We start from the raw sequence: 22,383 nt of genomic DNA on the forward strand, positions 1-22,383 counted from the left end.
CTAAGACAGGTTCCATATCTAGCACATGGCAAGAGCTCTGGAAATGTTTGCCTGACAGGCTGCCCTGCAGATTTCAGACACAAGACTGCAATGTCAACTTCTGCTGAGTTTCCAGCCTGCTGGCCTGCCCTTCAGACTTCAGCCTTGGCAGTCCTCACAGTTGTGTGGGCCAATTCCTTAAAATAAATCTCTAGATAGACAGATAGACGGTGATAGATAGATAGATAGATTAGATAGATAGATAGATAGATAGATAGATAGATAGATAGATAGAGAAATGGTAGATAGATCTAGCTCTTATTGGTTCTGTTTTTTTGCAGAGCCCTCACTGATACATTGAGTAAGATAGAGATTCAGGGACACAGAGCACTCCTCAGATAACCTCATACATTAGGCTTCCTACTAACATGGCTGCCTGTGCTTCTGATGTAACCCAAGGAAAGTGCAACTGAAAAGGAACCTTGAGCAAATTAGTAGAGAGCCCCCAGAGCAGAGGGACAAGAATATCATATTTTAGCATTTCTGTTAACAATGTTTTATAATTCACAATGTATTTATTTTAACGTAAAGCCTTATATTGTCATTGCTGGAGAAAGAGAGTGAGAGAGAGAATCCAAATCTTTGTTACATTCTGATTATATCTTTTAAATATTTGTACCAATAACTCTGCATTTAGAGCCTGTACATCTTTGGTTTTATTACATAAGGAGACCATGCAATAAAATAATATCACAAACATCTGTACCTACTAGGATTCAAGAGTTAAAGTATGAATTTTAATATCCCCAAGGCATATTTCTTGGAAAACTTTGATGTGGTGGTGGTAGAGAATGGTTTGTCAGCTTGTCTTTTGTGGCTTTAATTCTTCAATCCCACGTTAGGGTGAGTCCAAACCACTCAAGAGCGCCTTCCACTCCTTCCTCTATAGCCGCTCATACCTCACCTTCGTGATTTTTCTTCCATTTTGACCTCTCTTCTTTCCAGTTTATTAATTCACAATGCTTAGAAGAAATAAAACTGCCAGAGAGACAGGAATATATGTAGGTTGGCTAGTCAAGCATTCTCTTCCTAGTAGGAAAACCCAACTAAAGTCAGACGATTCTTTGGTCAATATGGAATGATAGCAAAGAAAAACAAAAGCCTTGAAGGATATCATCATGCATACTTGTGGCTTTAACGTCCAACCATACCTAATGATTTACGTTTCTTTATTCGTAACCAGCTCTCACTTTCCTGAGTTTCATCCTGCATTCTGAACTGCTTCTTGGATTTCAGTCCTAGGTAACCACTGTCATCACAGCTTCAGTACATCCAACACTGAACTCATCTTGCCCCTAAACCTATATATTTCTCAAGCCACGCAGCCTTTTACTTGCTGTCTTCTTACCTTCTTCACCTTAGTTTTCTCTTTATACAGACAACTATAGTCTGCTTTGTTCCTCCCCTTCCAAAGAAAAATCATGCTGGAAGGTCCTTGACTGTAGTTTCCACTTTAAAAAGGGATACGCAAATCCAATAGCCACCGGAAATGTTGAGCATAGCGCTATTGCTGCTCCACTTTACTTTCACTTTGGTAAGTATCAGCAAACCAGGACCACTACTGACTATTTCCACAGGGAACAAAGGATGAGATCTCCCACTCATCTAGGCAAGACTATACTGATGTTTCCTGCCTGGGTGGGTACTAACTCAGGTTGCTCACAGAGCTTCTCTCCAGAGCAATGCACATTTCAGCCATTGTTACCAGTGGGACTCTCGTCTTTTCAGTCCACCATGTTAAATCTGGTCACCCGTAAAGGCCCACTGGTGGCAATAACTGGCTTAATAACTAATTACAATAACTCAATAATAACAATTAGTTTACTATTCAACACTAGCTCCCCCCCATTTCAGCTTCAGAATGATTGTTGGTTTGGGGTGAAAAGAAGGAGAAATAAGTTAACTTGTCCCAGTGTAGTTACTTAGTGCACCTGCACATGCGTGCATACACACACACATAACAAGTACATGTACGCATATACTTATACGTAAATGTGTACTACATACTAGCCAAGAAGAGGCAGGAGCCCACGGTGTAGCTGCCAGGTATCAAGGACAGCAAGTTTCTGGCCTTTGGTTTGCCTAGAGCGGGGCTTCTCCACCTGGGTACCACTGCCATTTGGAGCTGGATAATTCTTTGTTTCAAGAGCTGTCCTGTGATTTGTAGGATGTTTAGCAGCATCCCTGTCCTTGATCCATTCAATACCAGTAGCAATCCCTACCTCCAGTGTGACAATCAGAAATGTCTCCAGATATTGTTAAATGCCTGCTGGACAGGGATAGCAAGCCCCCCCTCACCCAGTTAAGAATCATGCCTATAGAGGGAAACGAGGCCCTCCCACCTATCAAACCTCACACACCATGCATTCTCAAACAGAGGAAAAGCTGAGCATCTCCCTGTAAACATTCATCATAGGACAGTCCTCAGTTTCAAGAGGCCCCATAGCAGGCCTGTCAGTGCCCAACCAGCCTCCCCACAGGTATCAAAGTACCGCCACAGATACCACCTAGGCAGGTATCAAGGAGAGTCTAGTAGTAAATAAGTTTAGCTATAAATTAGAGAAGATTTTTCGAAGAGTCATGCCCTGTGTATATCTGGAGACATGGAACTAGGGTTCAGATAAGTTGGGAGTAGTCCACAATTAAAGGTGGTTATGTACAATCAGTGAATTAAAATTAATTCATTTTTTAGAGAATTATGTTAAGAGACCCTGGACTTTCATAAAACAAACAAACAACAACAAAAAGCTTGGGACATACTGATTAAAAATAGTGTATCCTCTGAAGCTATGACATGGTATTGAAAATATTAAACAGAATGATAACCGCTAGCAATATATAATTTCATTGGCAACAAATCCCTTTGGAGAAAAGTGGCATTGATTTCAGACATGGATGCAGACATGATATAGACACGCTCCCCCTGAGTGCAGATGTGGTGAGTCCTGGTGAATCCGCGCAGACCTGGGGGCACACTGAGCTCTAAGGGGACGCCCGCTGTCTTAGGAACTTGCCTCCATTCATTGGGCCTCAGCGAAGGCTGTGAAGAGCCTGGACAACGCTGGCAGGGAGCCAAGGGAAGGTGTGCAGGCATCACTGGAGAGTGCTGGAGAGCAAAGTTGAGAAACCAAATTCTCCCTGCTGTCAGGTGAGTAACTGTTCTCTTGAAAACCTCCTATGGCTTCACATTTCATGTAGAAGAAAATGCAAGCTTCTCCCCCTAGCCTAAGAGGCCCAGCCTACGCAGCCCCACACCCCTCCTAGCGCCCTGCCCCCACTCACCCTTCCTGGCCCCCCACTCGCGCTCTGTGGGCCACACGGGCCTTCCCTGACCCAGCCCCACATTCTTCTGCCACCTCCACCACGCCCCTGCACTTTTCTATGGCCATGCCCCTCCTCTCTACCTGGCCATGTATATGCTGTTCATCCAGGTCATGCTCCTCCTGCCACACCCGTGCTTTCTTCTTTGGCCACACCTATGCCCCATGCAAAGCTAGCTGTGCTCTTCTGCTGAAACCCTAGCTTATGTGTCACATCTTCATTCCCAGGCCACACCATGTTCCCACACTCTGGCTATGCCACTCCTGAAAAGGCCACAAGCCCTACATTCCCTCTGCCTAGGAGCCTGGAACTAGGAAACCCGTGGGATGTGGGATAGGCCCCAGGTCTTCCAATAAATTGTAAAAGGGATCTATGGTATTTTGAGGAAGAACAGAGAATGGTAGATGAGATGGGGAATTGTGCGATAGATGGAGAATTGTGGGAAAACAGAATTGTGGAGAGATCGGGAATTATTGGGAAAACGGAATCGTGGGAGAACAGAGATTTCTGGGATAGAGCAAGGAATTGTGGGAGAGATGAAGATTTGTGGGAAAGAACAGAGACTTGCGGGATAAAATAGAGAATTGTGGGACAGATGGAGAATTCTAGAAGAGAATAGAAAATTGTGGGAAAGAAAATAGAATTGTGGGAGAGGTGGAGAATTGTGGGAAAGAACAGACAATTGTGGGAGACATGGAGATTTGTAGGAGAAAACAAAACTCTGGGAGAGGTAGAGAACTGTGGGAGAGGTGAATTGTGGGAGAGATGAAGCATTATGGAATGGAATAGAATTATGGGAAAGAACTGAGAATTGTGGCAGAAATAGAAAATTGTGGAAAAGAACAAAGAATAGTGGGAGAGATGGAGAATTGTAGAAGAAAACTGGGCTTTATGGGAAAGATGGTGAATTCTGGGGAAGATCAGAGACTTGTGGGATAGAAAATTGTGGGAGAGATGGAGAATTGTAAGAGAGAATATGGAATTATGGGAGACATACAGAATTGTGGGAGAAATGGAATTGTGCGGAAAACAGGGAATTGTGGGAAAGAACAGAATTTGAGAGAGAACAGGTAATTGTGGGAAAGATGGACAATTGTGGCAGATATAGAGAATTGTGGGAGACAATGGAATTCTGGGGGGAAACAGAATTGTGTGATGGACAGAGAATTGCAGGAAACAGCATAGACTTGTGGGAGAGACTGGGAATTATGGGGAAAATAGGGAATTGTGGGAGACATAAGGAATTGTGAGAAAGAACAGAGAATGACAGAACAGGGAATTGTGCCTCATATGGAGAATTGTGGGAGAGAAAATGGAATTATGGGGAATAATATGGAATTCTGGGAGAGATGCGGAATTGTGGGAAGGAACAAGAAATGTGGGAGAAATGGAGAATTGTGGGAGAAAACAGAGACTTCTGGGAGTGAACAGAATTGTGGGAGAAAAAAATGGAATTCTGGGGGGATGCTATGGAATTCTGGGAGATATGCAAAATTGTGGGAAGGAACAAGAATTGTAGAAGAAGTGGAGAATTGTGGGAGTTAAAATGGAATTATGGGGAATAATATGGAATTCTGGGAGCTATGGAGAATTGTGGGAAAGAACAAGAATTGTGGGAGAAATGGAGAATTGTGAGAGAAAACAGAATTGTGAGAGAAGGATGGAATTCTGAGCAATGATATGGAATTCTGGGATAATGGAGAATTGTGGGAGAAAACAGAGAATTGTGGGAGAGAATAGAATTGTGGAAGAGAAAGTGGAATTATGGGGAATGATACGGAATTCTGGGAGATATGGAGAATTGTGGGAAGGAACAATTTTGGGAGAATTGTGGAAGAGAACAGAATTGTGGGAGATATTGAGAATTGTAAGAGAGAACAGGGAATTGTGGGAGAGAGATTTTGTCAGAAAAAATAGAGTACTGTGGGATAGATGAGGTATTATGGGAAAGAACAGAGAATTGTGAGACAAGTACTTGTGGGAAAGAACAGTGAATTGTGCTCTTGACAGTAAAAAAAACAATTGTGAGAGAACAAAAAATTTTGAGATGAGAGTATTACGGGAGAAGAGAATTGTGAGAGATAATGGGGTGTTGGGGAAAGAATTAAGAAATTGAGAAATACAGTGACTTATGAGAGAAACAGAGCATTATGGGAGGGGAATAGTGGGAAAGAACAGAGAAATGTGGGAGAAACTGGGGACTGGTGAAAGAATGGAATATTATGATATATTATGATAAAACAGAATTGAGAGAGAAAATGGAGAATTGTGGGAGAGATGGGGAATTATAGGAGACATGGAATTATGGGAATGAAAGAATTGTGCAAGAGACAGGGAATTGTGGGAGCTCTGAGAAATACAAAAGCAGCACTTTGTAAATATAAGCAACTGTAGGTTAGGAAAGGAGACTCATTTTACCAGGACCAGTCATCAGTTTGTAACTCCAAAAGAGCTTCAGTTTTTTTCTCTGCTAAACCCCTGGGTCTGACAGCAGCAGTTCATATCACATTACCATGGACTGGGACACCCACATGCACTGCATTTTATATGGGCATGTACACACACACACTCACACACATACACACACTTATGCAAACACACATGCATATAAATGCATACACGTCTTGGAAATTCCAAACATGATAGCAAAAATAAACCTGATAAAATCATTGGTAATTTTTAAAATCTCCTTTTAAAAAAATGAAAAAGCGATAGATAAGAGAAAATGTAAGAAAATTAATGTCAGTCTAGGAATCCAATATATAGGTAACAGAAGTTCCTTAAAAGAAAGAATAAAGAAATAGGAGGGGAGCACATTATCAAGAAATTAATAATACAAGAAATATTCCAACGTGAAAGATATGGGTTTCCAGAATGAATGGCCTCATCAAGTGCCAAGCCAATGAAAATAAATAGGTCTATGTCAAGCCATACCCTTGCAGGTGACTAAAAGAAGAAGATGTTAAAAAATACTGAGAAAGGGAAAAAAAAAAAATGACATTTGACTTCTCAACATCAACAATGGAAACTAGAAGACAATGAAGCAACCACTTAACAATTCTGAACCTAGAAATATATATCCAAACTGTCAATCAGGTGGGAGGGTAAAAGACAGACATTTTCTGATTTTTCAAGACCCCAAAAACTGAAGTAGTTCCAAACAATGCAAAGAAGAACATATGGTATCCAAGAACCAGAGTTCCAACACAGGAAGCCTATTTCAAACACTCTAGAATTAGGCAGTGGCCAAGGCGAGGTGCTTATCTAAGAAGAGTTAAGGTCTAAAGGGGATAAAAATTAAAGATATAAAGTAGTTAATATATTTGAGTGCACTGAGAGATTCACAATGCTGACAGAAAATTTAGGGATAATCATTAAAAACCAGACAGACAAAAGGGAAAAAACAAGGCAAGCATTAAAATCTAGGAAAAAATTGTACAAGAAAAAATGTATCATTAGTCATTACAAATATTTTCATAGTCATAGTAATGTAAGCACTAAACCAGGATTTATCCAAAATTGTATAGTATGACTATGGGACATGTGTGTTTGTGTGCGCATGTTTGTGTTAGTATGTTGGTTGGAACATGGAGGGACAAACTAGAACAGTGAAAGAGCAATAAATCTTTGCCTGCAGAGAGTGGAAATTGGGTTTGAAGGTGTTCCAACAGTCTTCTTACTCACCTGCAAGTCTTTCTTTAACATCCTGCTTCTCTATAAACATTCTTGTTACTTAATTTTTCCCATCCACTACCTGCATCACACTCACAATAGTCACTTCTTCCTTTTTGCCCTAAAACGGTCTGCACGTACATATATTGAGATGTAAATATGGTTTGTTGTTTGCGTGACTGTGCATGACTGTCTCTCTCATTACCAAAAGTTTTTGCCCTTTTTTGTGTCATATGCCCCTTTCGAGTCTGGTGAAGTCTATGACTATCTTCTCAGAATAATGTTTTTACATACATAAAACAAAATACAAGAAATTACAAAAGAAACCAATTGTATTGAAATATAGTTATCAACACTTTTTTAAAAACAGATTTTGATTGTTAAAGGCCCAATTCCACAGAAAATATACACTGACTTAAAAAACATAGTTCTTTTAATGCTGTCTTGCTCCAGTTTGGAGGCCCTGGCTACAGGCTAGTCAGTTCCTTCTTCATGAGCAGCTAAGTATACACCTCTAACCACTTCCCTTATTGGGTTCTCACAATCTGGGCCACTATACACCTGCCCTAATTGCCTTGGGCCAGGTACCAGACAATTGGGGAGAGCCCCTGTACTCCAGAGCCTGTTGTAATTATTCGAATTAGCCAACCCTAAACCTGTTACTCTGCCTTACCTGTCCCTTCCCATGGAAACCATAAGAAAGGCTCTTGTCCTCAGTGTCCCCCTCCCTCTGCCTCGTGATGGACCCCAGTGCTTCTTTGTGTGTGGCGCCCTGTGTGGTGTGTACTCCCTTTCTTGGGATCTGTGTGCATAATAAAGTATCTTTCCAATGGCAGGTGTTTCCTGATCTGTTGGCCTTACCAAACCTAAATAATAATGTATTAAAAGATTGGTGTGGTAGTAGATGAGGGTGAAGGGGATCAAGTATGTGGTGATGGAAAGAGAACTGACTCTGGGTGGTGAACACACAATGTGAGATATAGATGATGTATTACAGAATTGTACACCTGAAACCTATGTAACTTTACTAACAGTTGTCACCCCAATAAATGTTAATGAAAAAGAAAAAAGATTGGTACGTACATATGCTCTCCTGAACAGCTGTGAGTGAGGGAAGAAGGACCAGGCAACGGGTGAAGTTGAACTGTGATGCAATCGCAGAGGATGTTTCAGCTGATCTATGAGCAGCTCTGAAGCTGGGATGGCCCTTCTGAGTTGTCCCCCTTGAGGCTAGGGGCCTGGGCTCATGTGTCCTTGCAGCCTTTAGTCTGCCCCAGGGAGGGAATGTGATTTTGACTGAGGCAGTTCTCTTAGGCTGAGGGCAATTCGTGGAGACAGCCTCAACCCACAGCTCTCAGCCGCCAACAATCCCAGCACCCCCGGGGAGGGATCGCCCGGCCCTGAAGGGGCAACTGGGTGTAGTTCACAGATCACTACAGTGAGGCAGAAACACAAGTGCTTCTTATTAACACTTTAAATAACAAGCTAGTTATCTTATATTCCAAGTAGTGATGAATAGTATTTTGAGACAGAAACAATCATGTGGTATCATTTCTCTGTGATTTCTATTAGTGCTACATATAGCTAACACTTCTAGGATTTATTACCTGCATTCCTGATGGGAAAAAAAACACAACTAAATTTCTGTTAGAGGTAACACAAACCTTCAAGCCCACACACCCAGTTAAGAAGACTTGGGGAGCTGGAACCTTGGTTTGTTCATTTCTGCATCTGCAGAGTGGGCCACAGGTCTGGGCACCTGCTGATTATTTCTTGAGTCATTACTATAATTAAAATTGATGACATATAACTTAAAAGATAGAAATTTAAAAACTAATTTCTCCAAAGCAACCCCTCTGAGCTGAAAGCATCTATAGTAGAGAGCCTTGCTCTAGGAAAGTCTCTGGCCCAGGCTAAACGCACCCTGCCAGATCTGCCTTAGTGAGAACAGTGCCTGGCCAGGAGGGGCGGGGCCAGAGCGCGGCGCTCGCGCTTATGCACCACGGCGGGGGGGGCGGGGCGTGGGGCCCGCTCCTTCGTGATTGACGGAAGCTCTTGCTCATCAACATGCTCTTCGCCGCCGGAACGCCCGGAAATCCCGCCTTCGGAAAAGGAAGTAGTGGCGTGTGAGAGTGCTGGCGGTGACCGCGGGACAGCGGTGACCTAGCGAGGGGGAAGCGGCGGCGGCAAGTATCTGTCGCCCTGGGCCAGAGTTGACGGCTAGAGGCGGGGCCGGTTCCTCAGAGCAGCCCGGATCAGGAGGCAGGTGCGGAGGGGCGGGCTGGCTGAGGCCAGTGGGGTCCGGAGTCCCGGGGCTGGAGACCCGAGGGGCCGTGAGAGAAAGAGTGGCTGCTTCCTGCCCTCTGCCGACCTTTCCTTCCTTCTCTTCGTTTCTCACATCCCTTTTCAGCGCCGTACCCTTCCCAGATCTCCAAACGCTCAGTAAGCCCCAGGACCTCCTCTCTCCCATCGTATCACCATCACCCAGGACCCCCTTGCCCCGCCCCCCGACATAACCCTCTCGTTGTGACGTAGCTTCTCAGGGACCTCCTCACCTCACCCCCAAATCCTCACACCCTTAGAAGCGTGTCCCCAAAAGGTGGTGTAGATTTCATACTGTGTTTCCCAAAGGGGACAATATATTAAAGCTGTCCCCCGAAGTGGATACCGTGGCCGGTACATGCACGTAAGGATGACACGGAGGAAGAACAGGGCTTGGCTAGATTGAGAATACTGAGGGAGTGCTCGGAGCCCAGGCATCAGCATTCATCTTTCTCTGCTTTGGCACGTGTGCATTTAGAATTGTTTGGATTCGACACTGCGGCTCCAATCATGGGCTTGTCTGCATCTACCCCTGCTGTTGCAGTTCAGACCTCAAATGCTTCAGATCATCAGACAACACCCCCGCCTTCAGGATGTCCAATGCATGAAGGGAAAATGAAAGGTAAGCTACCCTTTGTCGAGAAAATAAAAACAAAAGAGAATTCTCAAAACGATTTTAAGGAAGAGGTGGTACAGCGTGCTAGTGAGGCTCCTAGGCCTGAGAGTGAGGCAGCCTGAGTTGGGTCCTTACGTTGCTACTGTGTCTCCCCGAAAATAAGGCTGGGTCTTATATTAAGATGTGCTCCAAAAGACACATAAGTGCTTTTATGTTCAGGGGATGTCATCTTGAACAATCCACTAGGGCTTATTTTCCAGTTAGGTCTTATTTTCGGGGAAACATGGTACTTACAAGTTACCTGACTATGGTCAGGTTCTCAACCCATCATTTGTAAGATGAGGATACAATAATAGTATTTCACACGGTTATTGTGACGATTTATTGAGATAAGGCATGAGTGTGTAGTGATTGTTCCATACACCAGCCCCACCCCCCAGACTTTGCCTTTGTATATATCAGCGATTCTCAGCACAGTTGCGGGGGGGGGGGACAACACGATTCCCCCTTCTCCCCAGGGGACATTTTTGCTTGTCACAATGGAGAGGAGAGGGTGCATGTAGTGAGTAGAAGCCAGCAGTTCTGCTCAACATCCTGCGGTGCACAGGACAGCCCCACAACAGAATCATCTGGCCGTAAATGTCAAGAGAGCCGTAGTTCAGAAACCTTGGTCTAGATCTATTAAGTTGGTGCAAAAGTAATTGCGGTTTGGGCAATTTTTAACCTTTTAAACCACAATTACTTTTGCACCAACCTAATAGTTGTCCTTATCAAGACATCTTTATTCCTACATCCGTTGCAGTTTTCATCTATGTAAAAATAAGTCATCACCTGGTAGGCTTGCTGTTCATTCTGTCGTACAAAGGTGAGAATGGAAAAGCTGTCTTTCATTTTTAATTGGTCCACATCTGCTGTAGCTTGTTTATATAAAAGTGGGGCCTCAATCTTGCTTTAAGACGTGAGGGGAGGAACCAACGTGGCATGCTTATTGAGAACTGACACTTCATTCCCTGGGTCAGGGAGGATTTACTCACTGCCCAGTCTTCGCCGAGCACTGCTGGGTTTTGTTGGCTTGTTTTTGCCCCGAGAGACCAGCAATGTGTAAAACAGACACAGTCCTTTGCCTAATGGCGTTTACATTCTCATCCCCTTAATCTCGTGTGGTGGGTTTTCTCCCTATTTTGTAGTTAAGGAAACTTATGGGCTGTCACACAGCTTGTAAGTGGCAAAGCCAGCAACAACTCTGACCTTGGACAAGGATAGGTGCAGTTCTCATCCAGGGTTTCTCTGAACAGGAAGAATTGAGACAAGCTGAGTGTGCTTGGGCGCTGAGCACCCCTGGGGAGAGCTTAGAGCCCTGTCTACACTTTGCTTTCAGGTGCTGTGTATCCATAAGAGCTGTTAGTCAGATTTATTTGCATTGGTAAAGAATGTGGATAATTGTAGGAGATTGAAGGAACTGTTGCTTATATAATATGAAAAAGGTAAACAGCATTGTTTTCCTAACACCCAGCTGGGATCGGTGACCCAGAAAGGATTGACATTTTGAGTGGTGAAGAGGAGGTATAGCAAGTCTGCCTACACCCTTTAAGTGGACAGCTGTACAGGGTCCTAGGGAATGAGGGTCGGAAGGAGAAGCAAAGGAAAGCAAGTGAAAGGAAACTTGTCTTTTTGGTGTAGGGCATCCAGCACTCGGTGTATTCCTGGTGTTACTGCTGCTGCCAAAGACAAGGGTTCCGTTTCACAAGCCTGTCTTCCGGGCTATAGGTCTCCTGACACCTGCCCTCTCCTGGGCCGTAGACCAGCTTCCTAGTCTGCACACTTGGCTCCCATCAACACCCTGGATCCTTGAGCATTGACTGTCCTTCCCGCTGCTGCTCTTGTAGGTTCAGACCTTCCCTTTTAAGTGATATCTGGATCCTGCATGAATGTGGAACGTTTTCTTTAATGTCTGCCTTTTCTTGCCAAACTCTTGTTATCTACTGACGGGGAATAGAACCTCAGCCAAGTGGTAGTTTTCTGTGCCTTCTTTTAGTCCTGCAGCAAAGCACAAGCAGAGGAGCATTGAGACTTCTCCAGTAGCCTTTTTGAGGGTTCCTCTGCTCATTTTTATCTCCTGTCTCTGGTGCCTGAGAGAAAGCATCAGTAACGAGAGCCTGGCTTCCTGGGTCCTGATTGGGGCTGGGCTTTGTCTGGAGCTTGGGACTAGAAAGTCAGGGAGACTGGGGAAATGTGGTCCGGCCCCCACTTAGGTTCCGCCACAGCAGCTCCCAGTTGGGAGTCCAGGAGGTACCTTCTAGACCGTTACTGAAACCATGGCATGGATAACACATTCTCTTGCAAGTGCTGAAATTGTTTGGTTTATTTTTGCTAGGGGCGTGATACAATAAGAGAACGGGTACCTGTTTCTTTTTCAAAGGGAAAGTAAATGTGTAGAACCTTCTCCTGGTCTTCAGGATATTAGAATGTTAGCTAGCTTATCTCTTGGCAGCTTTTAACAGTAACCTGGCTTTGCCTGTGGTTGTTGCTGGTCAAAAATTCAGCTCTTTAGGACCCAGACTGAGAGAACCTGATAACCTGCCTTTGTGCTGACACTGTTTCATACTTGATTTATTTCAGGCTGTCCAGTGAGGACGGAGCCATCTGACCCATCCTGTGAGAGCAAAACCAATTCTGTGCCTGCCCACCAAGAACGTGCATATGAGTACCTGGAGTGTCCTGTTACGGGCTCTGTGGCTGAGAATAAAGAGAACCTACATCCTTCGAATCTGGTAATACGCGCTGAGCCCTTCTTCCTGCAACTTTTTGTGCATTGATGCTTTTATGGAATCCCGAGACAGATTGCAGACTGCTAGGGATGATTCTTCTGTTCTTTTAAAGCACAGAAATCTGATATTCCATCCACAGTGAAAATCTAGAATGCGTTACGAAGCATAGTTTCAAAGGGCGCCCAGGAAAGAAAATAGTGATCACGAAATGCCGGGGTAGGTTGACCCGGAGTAAGCCACGCCAACAGAACATTTCCTTTTGGGATAGTTACTAGATGGTAGGAGAGAAGTGCCTTTACGAATGCAGCTAGAGTTAGTAAAGGTGCTTCTGGTCTTGGGGAACCTTGTAGGTACGCTCCAAACTTGGAGGGCCTCTTCAGGTACAGCTGGGTGCCACCTTGCGCATGAGTCACCGGGGTGGTGCGGCATCACATGGCAGCCAGCAGTGGAATGCCACCAAGAAGCAAGGACAAGACAAGCGTGGCCTCACTTCCTTTTGTGATAATGGGACAACATGGGGAATTGAGGTTTCATGTTTGGAATCACATTTTAATGGAGAGACAGACAGACTTGGGCCTGCACTTTAGAAGTACAAAAATATCTAGACATCTTGGCGAACCAGGCAACGTTTGAGGAAACTGGAAATATTTAGTCTGGAAAAAAAAGTCTGTAGAGGATGCAGATACATATAGATATATAACAATACCATAGATTGGGTGGCTTATAAACAACAGACATTTCTTTCTCACAGTTCTAGAGGCTGGAAGTCCAAGGTCAAGGTGCCGGTAGATGTGGTGAATCTGGGGAAGGACGTGAACATTCAGTCTGTGGCACTCAGTAATAACGCTGCCAAGCTATAAGGAGACTGCTTTGTTGAGGAAGAAGGGGGACGAGACCAGGTTTCTCCCCTCGACACTTGGGGCTGGGGGTTCCTTGTAGGGGCTGCTCTGCGCACTGTGGGACATTTAGCCACATCCCTGGCCACTACCCACTAGATGCCAGTAGCACCCTCTTTTCTCAGTTGTGACAACCAAAAGTGTCTCCAGACATACCAACAGTGCCCCCGTTAGGCCACTTGTCCACATCATCTCAAATAGCCTAATGGTTGAAACATGAGCCTTTTGGAGTCCAGCACACCTCGACTCTTACCCCATGGGATTGTCACATGCAGGGAGAGTATGTGTAACAGTGACCTTTTCTTTTGCTCACATCTTCTGGGGTATGCTCAGCACCGTAAGCTCTCTCCTGGAATCCTCATTACAACTCTATGCTGCCAGCGGCCTTAATGTCCCCATTTTAGGGCTGAAGACCCTGGGAGTGAGTAAGCAATTTGTCCCACATCACTCAGCGAGGAAGCAGCAGAGCCCAAACCAAATTCCCAGCTGCCTGCCACCTGTTCTCAAACGTAAAACACTCAGTATGGCGCCAGTACACCCAGCTCTTCTTTCTGCTGCCATCTTCCTAACCAGGGACCGTGTTGTGACTTAATTCATGTGCACCCGCTAGAAAATCCTTCCTACCTTTACCACAAAAAGAAGTTCTAGGCCCATGGTTCTCAGCCTGGGGAGACATTGCTTATCACAACTGGGGAAGAGGGGTCCTATTGGGTAGAGGCCAGGGATACCGCCAAATATCCTACAGTGCTCAGAAGAGACCCCCATAACCAAATGTTGTCCATTCCCAAATGGCAAGTGTCAAGAGTGAAAAACCCTGCTCCACACCAAGTGTTTGCTGCCCTTTGTGTCTGGGAGAAAGCATTCCTCTCCCTCCAGTCCACCATTGTGGGGACGTCAGCGCTCGTCTGTAATGCATTCAGCCCAAAGGTTGAAAATGTAAGCAAGATCCCAAAAGTAAAGAATATTTAAAAAGGAAGTGGTATCGTACATGGATTCTGTGAGACTTGTCCTCAGAAGAGTCATCAGTTGTTTTTGAAACATCTATTACAGACAGGGTTTTAGAAATGCCCACAGATCATGGTATTCGTTTTTGTTTCTTAATCCTTGAGAAGACCAAAAATGTAGCCACAATGTGTATTTACCGTTTACGAGAACTTGCAGTACTCTGATGCTTCATGTCAGCCAAATGATCGGAGAGGTCTGCAATTTGGATGGCGCTTGTTTAATAGAGAATCTGTGTCACATGTGTGATGCGTTGCTTTCCAGGAAGCAGTTAATTATATTACTTGTTTTTACTTAATAGCATATTTCCAATATTTAAAAAAAATCCACCGATTGTATTTAGATGCCACCACCCAATCAGATGCCGGCCCCCGATCAGCCATTTGCACTGTCCACTAAGAGAGAGGAGTCATCCATTCCGAGAGCAGATTCTGAGAAAAAGTGGGTTTATCCTTCTGAACAGATGTTCTGGAATGCTATGTTAAAGAAAGGGTAAGTGAGTGAGCGTTACTGAGAAAATCAATTTTCTCGTTAAAATTCATCTAAGAATAAAATGTGAAAGGTTTTTGTCGCCAAAACATATAGAAAGTTGTAATAAGTTAATCCATGATAATAATTTACAGACTTATCAGAAGATAAGTGCAAGGCGCAGGTTATTAGCCAGGGTTCTCCAGAGAGACAGAATTAGCAGGACTTATGCTTGTATATACACACGTCATTAATATTCGTCAAATCTCACCGAATGTTCTTTCCTAGGTGGAAGTGGAAGGATGATGATATTAGTCAGAGAGACATGTACAATATCATTAGAATTCACAATCAGAATAACGAGCAGGCTTGGAAGGAGATTTTGAAGTGGGAAGCCCTTCATGCTGCGTAAGTATGTTTGAGATCTTAGATAACACCCTCCTGGCATCTTTCTTTATATCTGCTGTCTAGAGTTTTAACATTTATCCAGATGTGTTATTTTAATAAAACATTTTAGGTAGCAGGCCCGTTCCAGTGACTGTCATGTGGCAGACCACCCCACTGAGCCGTATAAAATGACAACCCTTTAATTATGCTTGTGGATTCCATGGGTCCCGGCTATAGAAAAGGAGGAGTGGGGATGGCTCGTCTCTGCTCGCCGGTGTCTGGGGCCTCAGCTGCCAAGACTCTGTGGTCAGGGTTGGCTTGACAGCCGCAGGCTGGCATCTTCTGAAGGCCCCATTTACTTGTCTGGTGAGTGACACCAGTTGTCGGCCATGACACCTGCCCACGGCCTCTTAAGTGTGGCTGCTTCTGCTTCCTCACACCATGGAGGCCGGGTTACTGTTGCTGGCGTTCCAGAAAGCTCCAGGTGTAAGCTGCATCCCCTTTGATGACCTAGCCTCCGAAGCCCCAGAGTAGCACCAGCCTTCCCAGACGCCAGGGGAGCGGTCAGAGACCCCCATCTCTCAATGGGAGGAGTGTCATAGTCCATTAAAAGCAGAGCAGGTGGGAAGGGCGATACTGAAGTGTTCTCTGTCCCAAGGGAGAGAGGAAGACCATTTTGTTCCCTCAGCAGCACTTCCTGAATCCCCACTAGGACTAAACATCCACACGTGTCTCAGCACATGGCTTTTGCTCAGGGAGAAAGCTGACTGTGCACTCCAGGAGCACAGGGCTTGGCGCATCTTATGGGGTGGCTGGCTCCCCAATGCTGGAGAGCAGGCTGACTGGCACTGAGGGCCAACGAGGGCGTCCTCACCAAGTGTCTGGGAGAGTGCGGACTTTCTAGCTAGCACCTTGCCACCTGTCACCTGGTCCAACACTAACGACATTAGTTCCTAGGGCTTCCCCCAGCATTTTTGTCCTTCATGAAGGCGTTACGGGTTTCAAATGAAAGAAGAGTGTAGGATTTTCTTAAGTTTGTCTGAAAAACCTCCCACTGCTCTATGCACAAGAGAAGCGCAATGCGCAGTTCTCCCCTTTTTCTGAGAATATGCCTGCGTTCCCGCACCAAATGGAAAGGCCCTGTTTGCTGACTCCTAGAGCAGTGCATATACTGGAAAGGAGTGGAGGGAGGGGACCATGCCTGAGCCCCAAGTACAGAGCAGCATTTTGAACAGAGAGAGCTCGCTCTTTGATTTTTTTCAAAGTTACCTTTATCTGTAAATGTGATGTTACGTAAAATGCATACAGAAAGATATTATTGAGAAACTGCAAGGTCATATTTTCAAAGGGAAGAAAATATTTTCATAGACGTTTCTTATTTGGGGATTTCTAGGGAGTGTCCTTGTGGTCCCTCGCTGATCCGGTTTGGAGGTAAAGCGAAAGAGTATTCGCCCCGGGCAAGAATCCGGTCCTGGATGGGGTGAGTCAGTGCAGAGAGGTGATTCACACTCTTTGCATCACGGTCAGCTGGTCAGCTGGCCCTCGGCCCCCAAAGCAAACAGTCGAGGAACTTCCAAAACTCATCATTCAGCTGTAGATTTCTTCCTGTCCGGAAGATTGCCCCGTGGTGGGCAGATCCATCCGGGTTTTGTGGGTTGCTTCTTATCTAACTATCCTGGGAGTGAACCGAGTTGTCCTGTGGGCTCTTGGCTCTGTCCCCTTACCCCTCCTGTGATCCATCTCTTTGGGTGTCTGTGCTCAGTGCCCCTCCCTTTTCTTCCAGCGTAGTCAGAGCCCCAGCTGCCCCTGGCGGGGCCGCTCTCCCGTGGACCTTACTCCTTTGTAGACAGATGAGCTGTCATCTGATCGGGGCTCATCACACAGCTTCAGCACCACCTGGCTTGGGCGCGAGGACTGACTGAGTCCGCACCTCCCCAGCTCGATGTCTCACTGAGAGCAGGCCTTGCTTTGCGCTGCTTCTCTGGAGCTGGAAGCCCTGCCCGCGGGTTAACACTCACTGACACACTCTCATTCCAGGTACGAGCTGCCTTTCGACAGGCATGACTGGATCGTCAACCGTTGTGGGACGGAAGTGAGATATGTCATCGACTACTATGACGGTGGCGAAGTCAACCAGGATTACCAGTTCACCATCCTGGACGTCCGGCCTGCTTTCGATTCGCTTTCGGCAGTGTGGGACAGAATGAAGGTCGCCTGGTGGCGCTGGACCTCGTAACCACTGCTTTGTTAGCCATGGGAAAATATAAACTATTTTTTTTTCTGAACGATATATTAAACTATTTTCCCCAAACTGAGTTGCACTCATGATATACCGGGAAGGTCAAGTGGGTAATGACACCCTACACTTCACTTAGCGATGGGTGGCGTGCAGGTGCTCACCCTGCTGTTTATAATAGATCGTTTTAAGTTTCCACGTGGGAAGCAGGCCCTCAGTTTTCCCTTTAATTGCAGTACTGCCTGTGTATTTAGTCCAGAAGAGTCTGAACAAGCCCGGAAAAAGAACTTTCCTTCAAATTTGAAGAGAGCTGCTTTTATTCTTCCTGTTTTCTCTTGAATATTTGACGTGGAGACCTGAAAGCCCATGTGATGCTCAGGAGCTTTGACCTGGTCAGATATTTTAATGAGAGCTGTTCAGTTATACTTTTAAAAGGGTTACCAGCATTTCGAAAGCCCTTACGGTATCGTAGTGACCCCTGAAGGAAACAAAGGTTTACACTGGAAATGCACTCAGAAAACTAAGATGTGTCTTGGCTCTCCAAATCCTCATAAGAATTTTTCAGACTGGGCCTTGTTATAGAATAGTTTCAACTCTCCCATGGTTCCATGGTGCATGCGCATTAGAATGTGTGTTTTAAATATTTTCATTTTAATTCCCATTGTTCTGATATGTAACTGCTCCCAATAAGCAGGTCCCATTGTCCCTGGCCCGTGACGAGTCATCCCACCTCAGCCCCATTCCTTCTGCCTGAAGCCTTCCCGGCGTTTGGCCTAATCTGAACCTTGACGGTCTGGCTCACGTCGCAGTGCGAGGGGTGGTCCTTCTCTAAAACATGATTGTATTTTGTTGAGTGTTAGAATTCACAAGGAGAGTATTTTCCCCAGATGTAGAATGTTTGCATCAACTCACTGTCTCAGTTCAGACTTTAAAAGGGTGCTTTAAGTTTGCCATTGAAATTGTTGGCACCAGTAATCCATAAAGTGGTTGTTCTACTTAGAGCAGCATCTTACAAATGACTTGGGTTTTTTTAAAGTGTGGATAATATTGATTCATTTATTCTAAATACTATAGTGTGAAATTAGTAAATGGAATTAGCAGTCTGGAATGATTAATTTGGTATGAATTTCTTTGTTGTGACAGCTTGGCATGGAGTTTGAAAAATCCAACAACCTTAAACTCTATTACATTTCAAAATAACTGCATATTTTAAAATGAAATAAAGCTGATAGTTAACAGGTTTGGAAAATCTCTCGAGTACCTTTACATTTAATCATTTCTTCAGACAGGAGTAATCTTTACAGAAGTAATGCCACAGTCTCCCTGCTAAAGGCAGCCATCTTCTCATCTGCTAATCACATGTTCTTAAACTCCAGATAGACCTCCAGATATTTCGGATTTGGCTCCAGACCACTGCAGTAAATCAACTATGGCAATAAAGCGAGTCATAATCTTTTTACTGGGGGAGGGTCTTCAATTTGTAAAAAACACAACACCTGTGAAGCACCATGAAACGAGGTATGCCTGTATTGAGGGAAATCATTAATGTTGGCGTTTTTTTGGTCCTAAGTGCTATTGAGTAAGTACAGGATAAGGCATGAGAAACAAAGTGGTGTAACTGGAAACAACATTTAGCCATGGGCAGGCACCCCTTTTACAGGGCTCTAGTATATCTTGACAAAAACCTCTAGTATTTCTTGACAAACATCTACAGTAAACTGTCACGCAAACCGGATGACAAGGTCAACAGTTTATAGTTCCAACACTCCTGGAAAAGACTACAGCCTGCTGGATTTCGGAGGTGTTGTGTGTCTAGATTATACATGAACATATCCGGGGATCAGTACTCTGCTGTGATAGAAGGTTTCATTCAGAAGGTGAAATTCATTCTGGATATTCTCCAGGGTTTCAAACTAAGTCTTGTCTATGGAAACAGCACTATTGAGAATCAGACCGCTGTACATTACGCTAAGTATCAGCAAACAAGGTGGGGTTTCGAACTGGGATTGCATGTTAACATGGAGTATTCTTAGTATTTCCCTAGCGAACACCCATTCACTCAATATTTACACACCCTGCATCATATTGGGAATGTAGAGATGCAAAAGGTGCGGCCGACGTGGAGGGCCCTCAGTCCTACAGAGGACAGTCCGAATGAAATGGTGGTAAGGGTTAGAATTCGGATTTTTAAAGACAGCCTTGTGGTCAGCGGGGAGGGCAAGTTCCTTTAAATCTTTTTGAATATATAGTAACCAGTTTCTATACTGAATCACCAATATGGTTTATCTTCTACCAGAGTTATTCCTCCCTAGCTAAAGTGAAGACCCCCCAGTCCTCACCTGTGCGGTAACTGGGACTCACTATGGACCATTGTATCTTCAGGGGTGTACAGCCATGTGTGGTGATCAAGAATGTTCGTCCTTGAAAAGATATGAGCACCCCCATGCTCATTGCAGCATTATTTCCAATAGTCAAGATATGGAAGCAACCTGACTGATGAATGGATAAAGGGAATGTGACACACACACACACACACACACACACACATACACACACACAGGAATATTACTCAGCCATTAAAAATGAAATATTGCCATTTGCAACATGGATGGACCTTGAGGGCATTATGCTAAGTGAATAAATGAGAGAGACAAATACAATATGGTCTCACTTATATGTGGAATGTTAAAAAAAAAAATGAAGCTCATATAAAGAGAAGACTGGTGAGATTGCTGGTTGCCAGAGGCGGGTGGTGGGGGTGGGACAAATTTGTGAAGAGAATCAAAAGGTACAAATCTCTAGTTATAAAACAAATATATCATAGGAATGTAATGTACAGCATGGTAATTATAGTTAATAATACTACATTGCATATTTGAAAGTTGCTAAGAGAGTAGATCTTAAGGTCTCATCACAAGAAAAAAACATTTTGTAACTGTAAGGTGATGGATGTTAACTAGACATATTGTGATCATTTCACAGTATGTGCAAATACGGAATCATTACATCTTACACCTGAACCGAATATAATGTCAATTATATCACAATTTAAAAATAAGTGTCCTAGAAGCAGATGACTGGCTCAGGGCTCAGGCCTTCATTTGCTGTGTGATCTTAGTATCTCTGGGCCTCAGCTTTCTCGGCCATAGAAATAATAATAGAGCTCACTGTCTGAGTCTGCTTGGGCTGCTGCTGCTACAAAACACCATCAATTGAGGGGCTTATAAACAACAGAAATGTTTTGCTCACAGTTCTGGAGACTGGGAAGTCCAAGATCAAGGCACCAGCAGATTCCGTGTCTGATAAGGACCACCATCTTCTTGCGTCCTCACGTGGTAGGAAAGGGGCGGGAGCTCTCTAGGATCTCTTTCATAAGGGCACTAATCCCATCGTGAAGGCTCCACCCCCATGACCTAATCATCTCCCAAAGGCCCCGCCTCCTAATACCATTGCACTGGGGTTGAATTTTAACAGGAATTTGGGGAGACACAGACATTCAGACCATAGCATTGACTTAGCAGAGTTGTTTTGAGGGTACTACAAGATGACACCAGAAAGCACTTAGGATAGAGTCCACAGGGTGGAAATGCTCAATGAATTTCAGCCATTATCTTATTGTCATCAACAAGGAAAGGGCTATTCGAGGGCAAGGCTGGGAATAAAAGAAATACTGAGTCGTAATACACAGTCTACCACCTTCTGGCCAATTTCCCCCAAGGAGAATCTGTCTAGAGGGGGACCGGTGGGGTCTTCTCCTGATTTTGATTTGTTGGAAGGATTAGCAGGTATTTACTGGGGTGCTTGCTCTAAGCAAGCCCACGGCATTTTATGTCACTAAAGGGAAAGGACAGGTAGCAGTCTCTGACCTTTTAAAAAATCTAAACACGGCAGGGTGACATTTGATTTATTTAATATGCAAGTCACACTTGACAAAAATAAAGATTAGAACTACGGTCTTGTGCTTCCTAATCTAAAATGTAGCTCATGTGTCCTCAGTATCACAAAGGTATCCCCTCCACAAAAACTTGGGCAGCGGTTAGTTCAGTTGGTTAGAGTGCGGTGCTCTTAACAATAAGGTTGTGGGTTCGATCCCCACATGGGCGACTGTGAGCTGCGCCCTCCACAACTAGATTGAAACTATTATTTGACTTGGAGCTGATGGGTCCTGGAAAAACACACTTAAAATAAATAAAAAAAATTTAAAAAAAACTTACTATGCACCAGATTAAAATGGATATTACAAGATAATTATTTACTGCAAGTAAATATTTTTTGAGCTACCAAAAGCTAGCTCAAAAGTGATCTATTCTTCCTTACTTACGGTAAAATTTTCCAAACTACAGAATTTCTTAGACATACAGTCTGTTAAAGTAATGCATATCAGTTACCCATCCCCCACCACAGAAATAATACATTTATTGCCGCAGTGGAGGTGAAGACACCGTACCTTAATTAAAATTCCATGCCATTTGTGTAAGTTGGAAAGCACCTACTTCATGCTGTGTACTCCCTTGTTTTGAAGAGAAAGCCGACAGCTCTTTCTGCCCAGTATTTAACCTGGGGTCACACACATCACATAGCAAGTATGTGGGTTTTGTTTTGTAGAATTGTACCAGGTGCTGGAGCGGACATTAAAGTTTCTAAGACAAGTTTCTT

At 44.3% G+C, this 22,383-nt stretch overlaps 1 protein-coding gene across 2 annotated transcripts; it reads left to right on the forward strand.

Moving 5' to 3' along the window:
- Positions 1–9,143: 9,143 nt before the first annotated feature.
- HCCS (holocytochrome c synthase) lies at positions 9,144–18,970 on the forward strand. Of its 2 annotated transcripts, none has more exons than XM_019746352.2 (7): positions 9,144–9,298; positions 9,833–9,976; positions 12,590–12,741; positions 14,980–15,128; positions 15,393–15,512; positions 16,885–16,971; positions 17,529–18,970. In XM_019746352.2, exons 2-7 carry the CDS (start codon positions 9,865–9,867, stop codon positions 17,725–17,727), a joined length of 819 nt encoding a protein of 272 aa, XP_019601911.1. In that variant the 5' UTR covers positions 9,144–9,298; positions 9,833–9,864; the 3' UTR covers positions 17,728–18,970. The 2 variants fall into 2 exon arrangements, with proteins under 2 accessions (XP_019601911.1, XP_019601912.1); XM_019746353.2 differs by having other exon boundaries at positions 9,155–9,294.
- Positions 18,971–22,383: the final 3,413 nt, after the last annotated feature.

This window comes from Rhinolophus sinicus, chromosome X, assembly GCF_036562045.2.
Source record: "Rhinolophus sinicus isolate RSC01 chromosome X, ASM3656204v1, whole genome shotgun sequence".
Taxonomy (NCBI): Eukaryota; Metazoa; Chordata; class Mammalia; order Chiroptera; family Rhinolophidae; genus Rhinolophus; species Rhinolophus sinicus.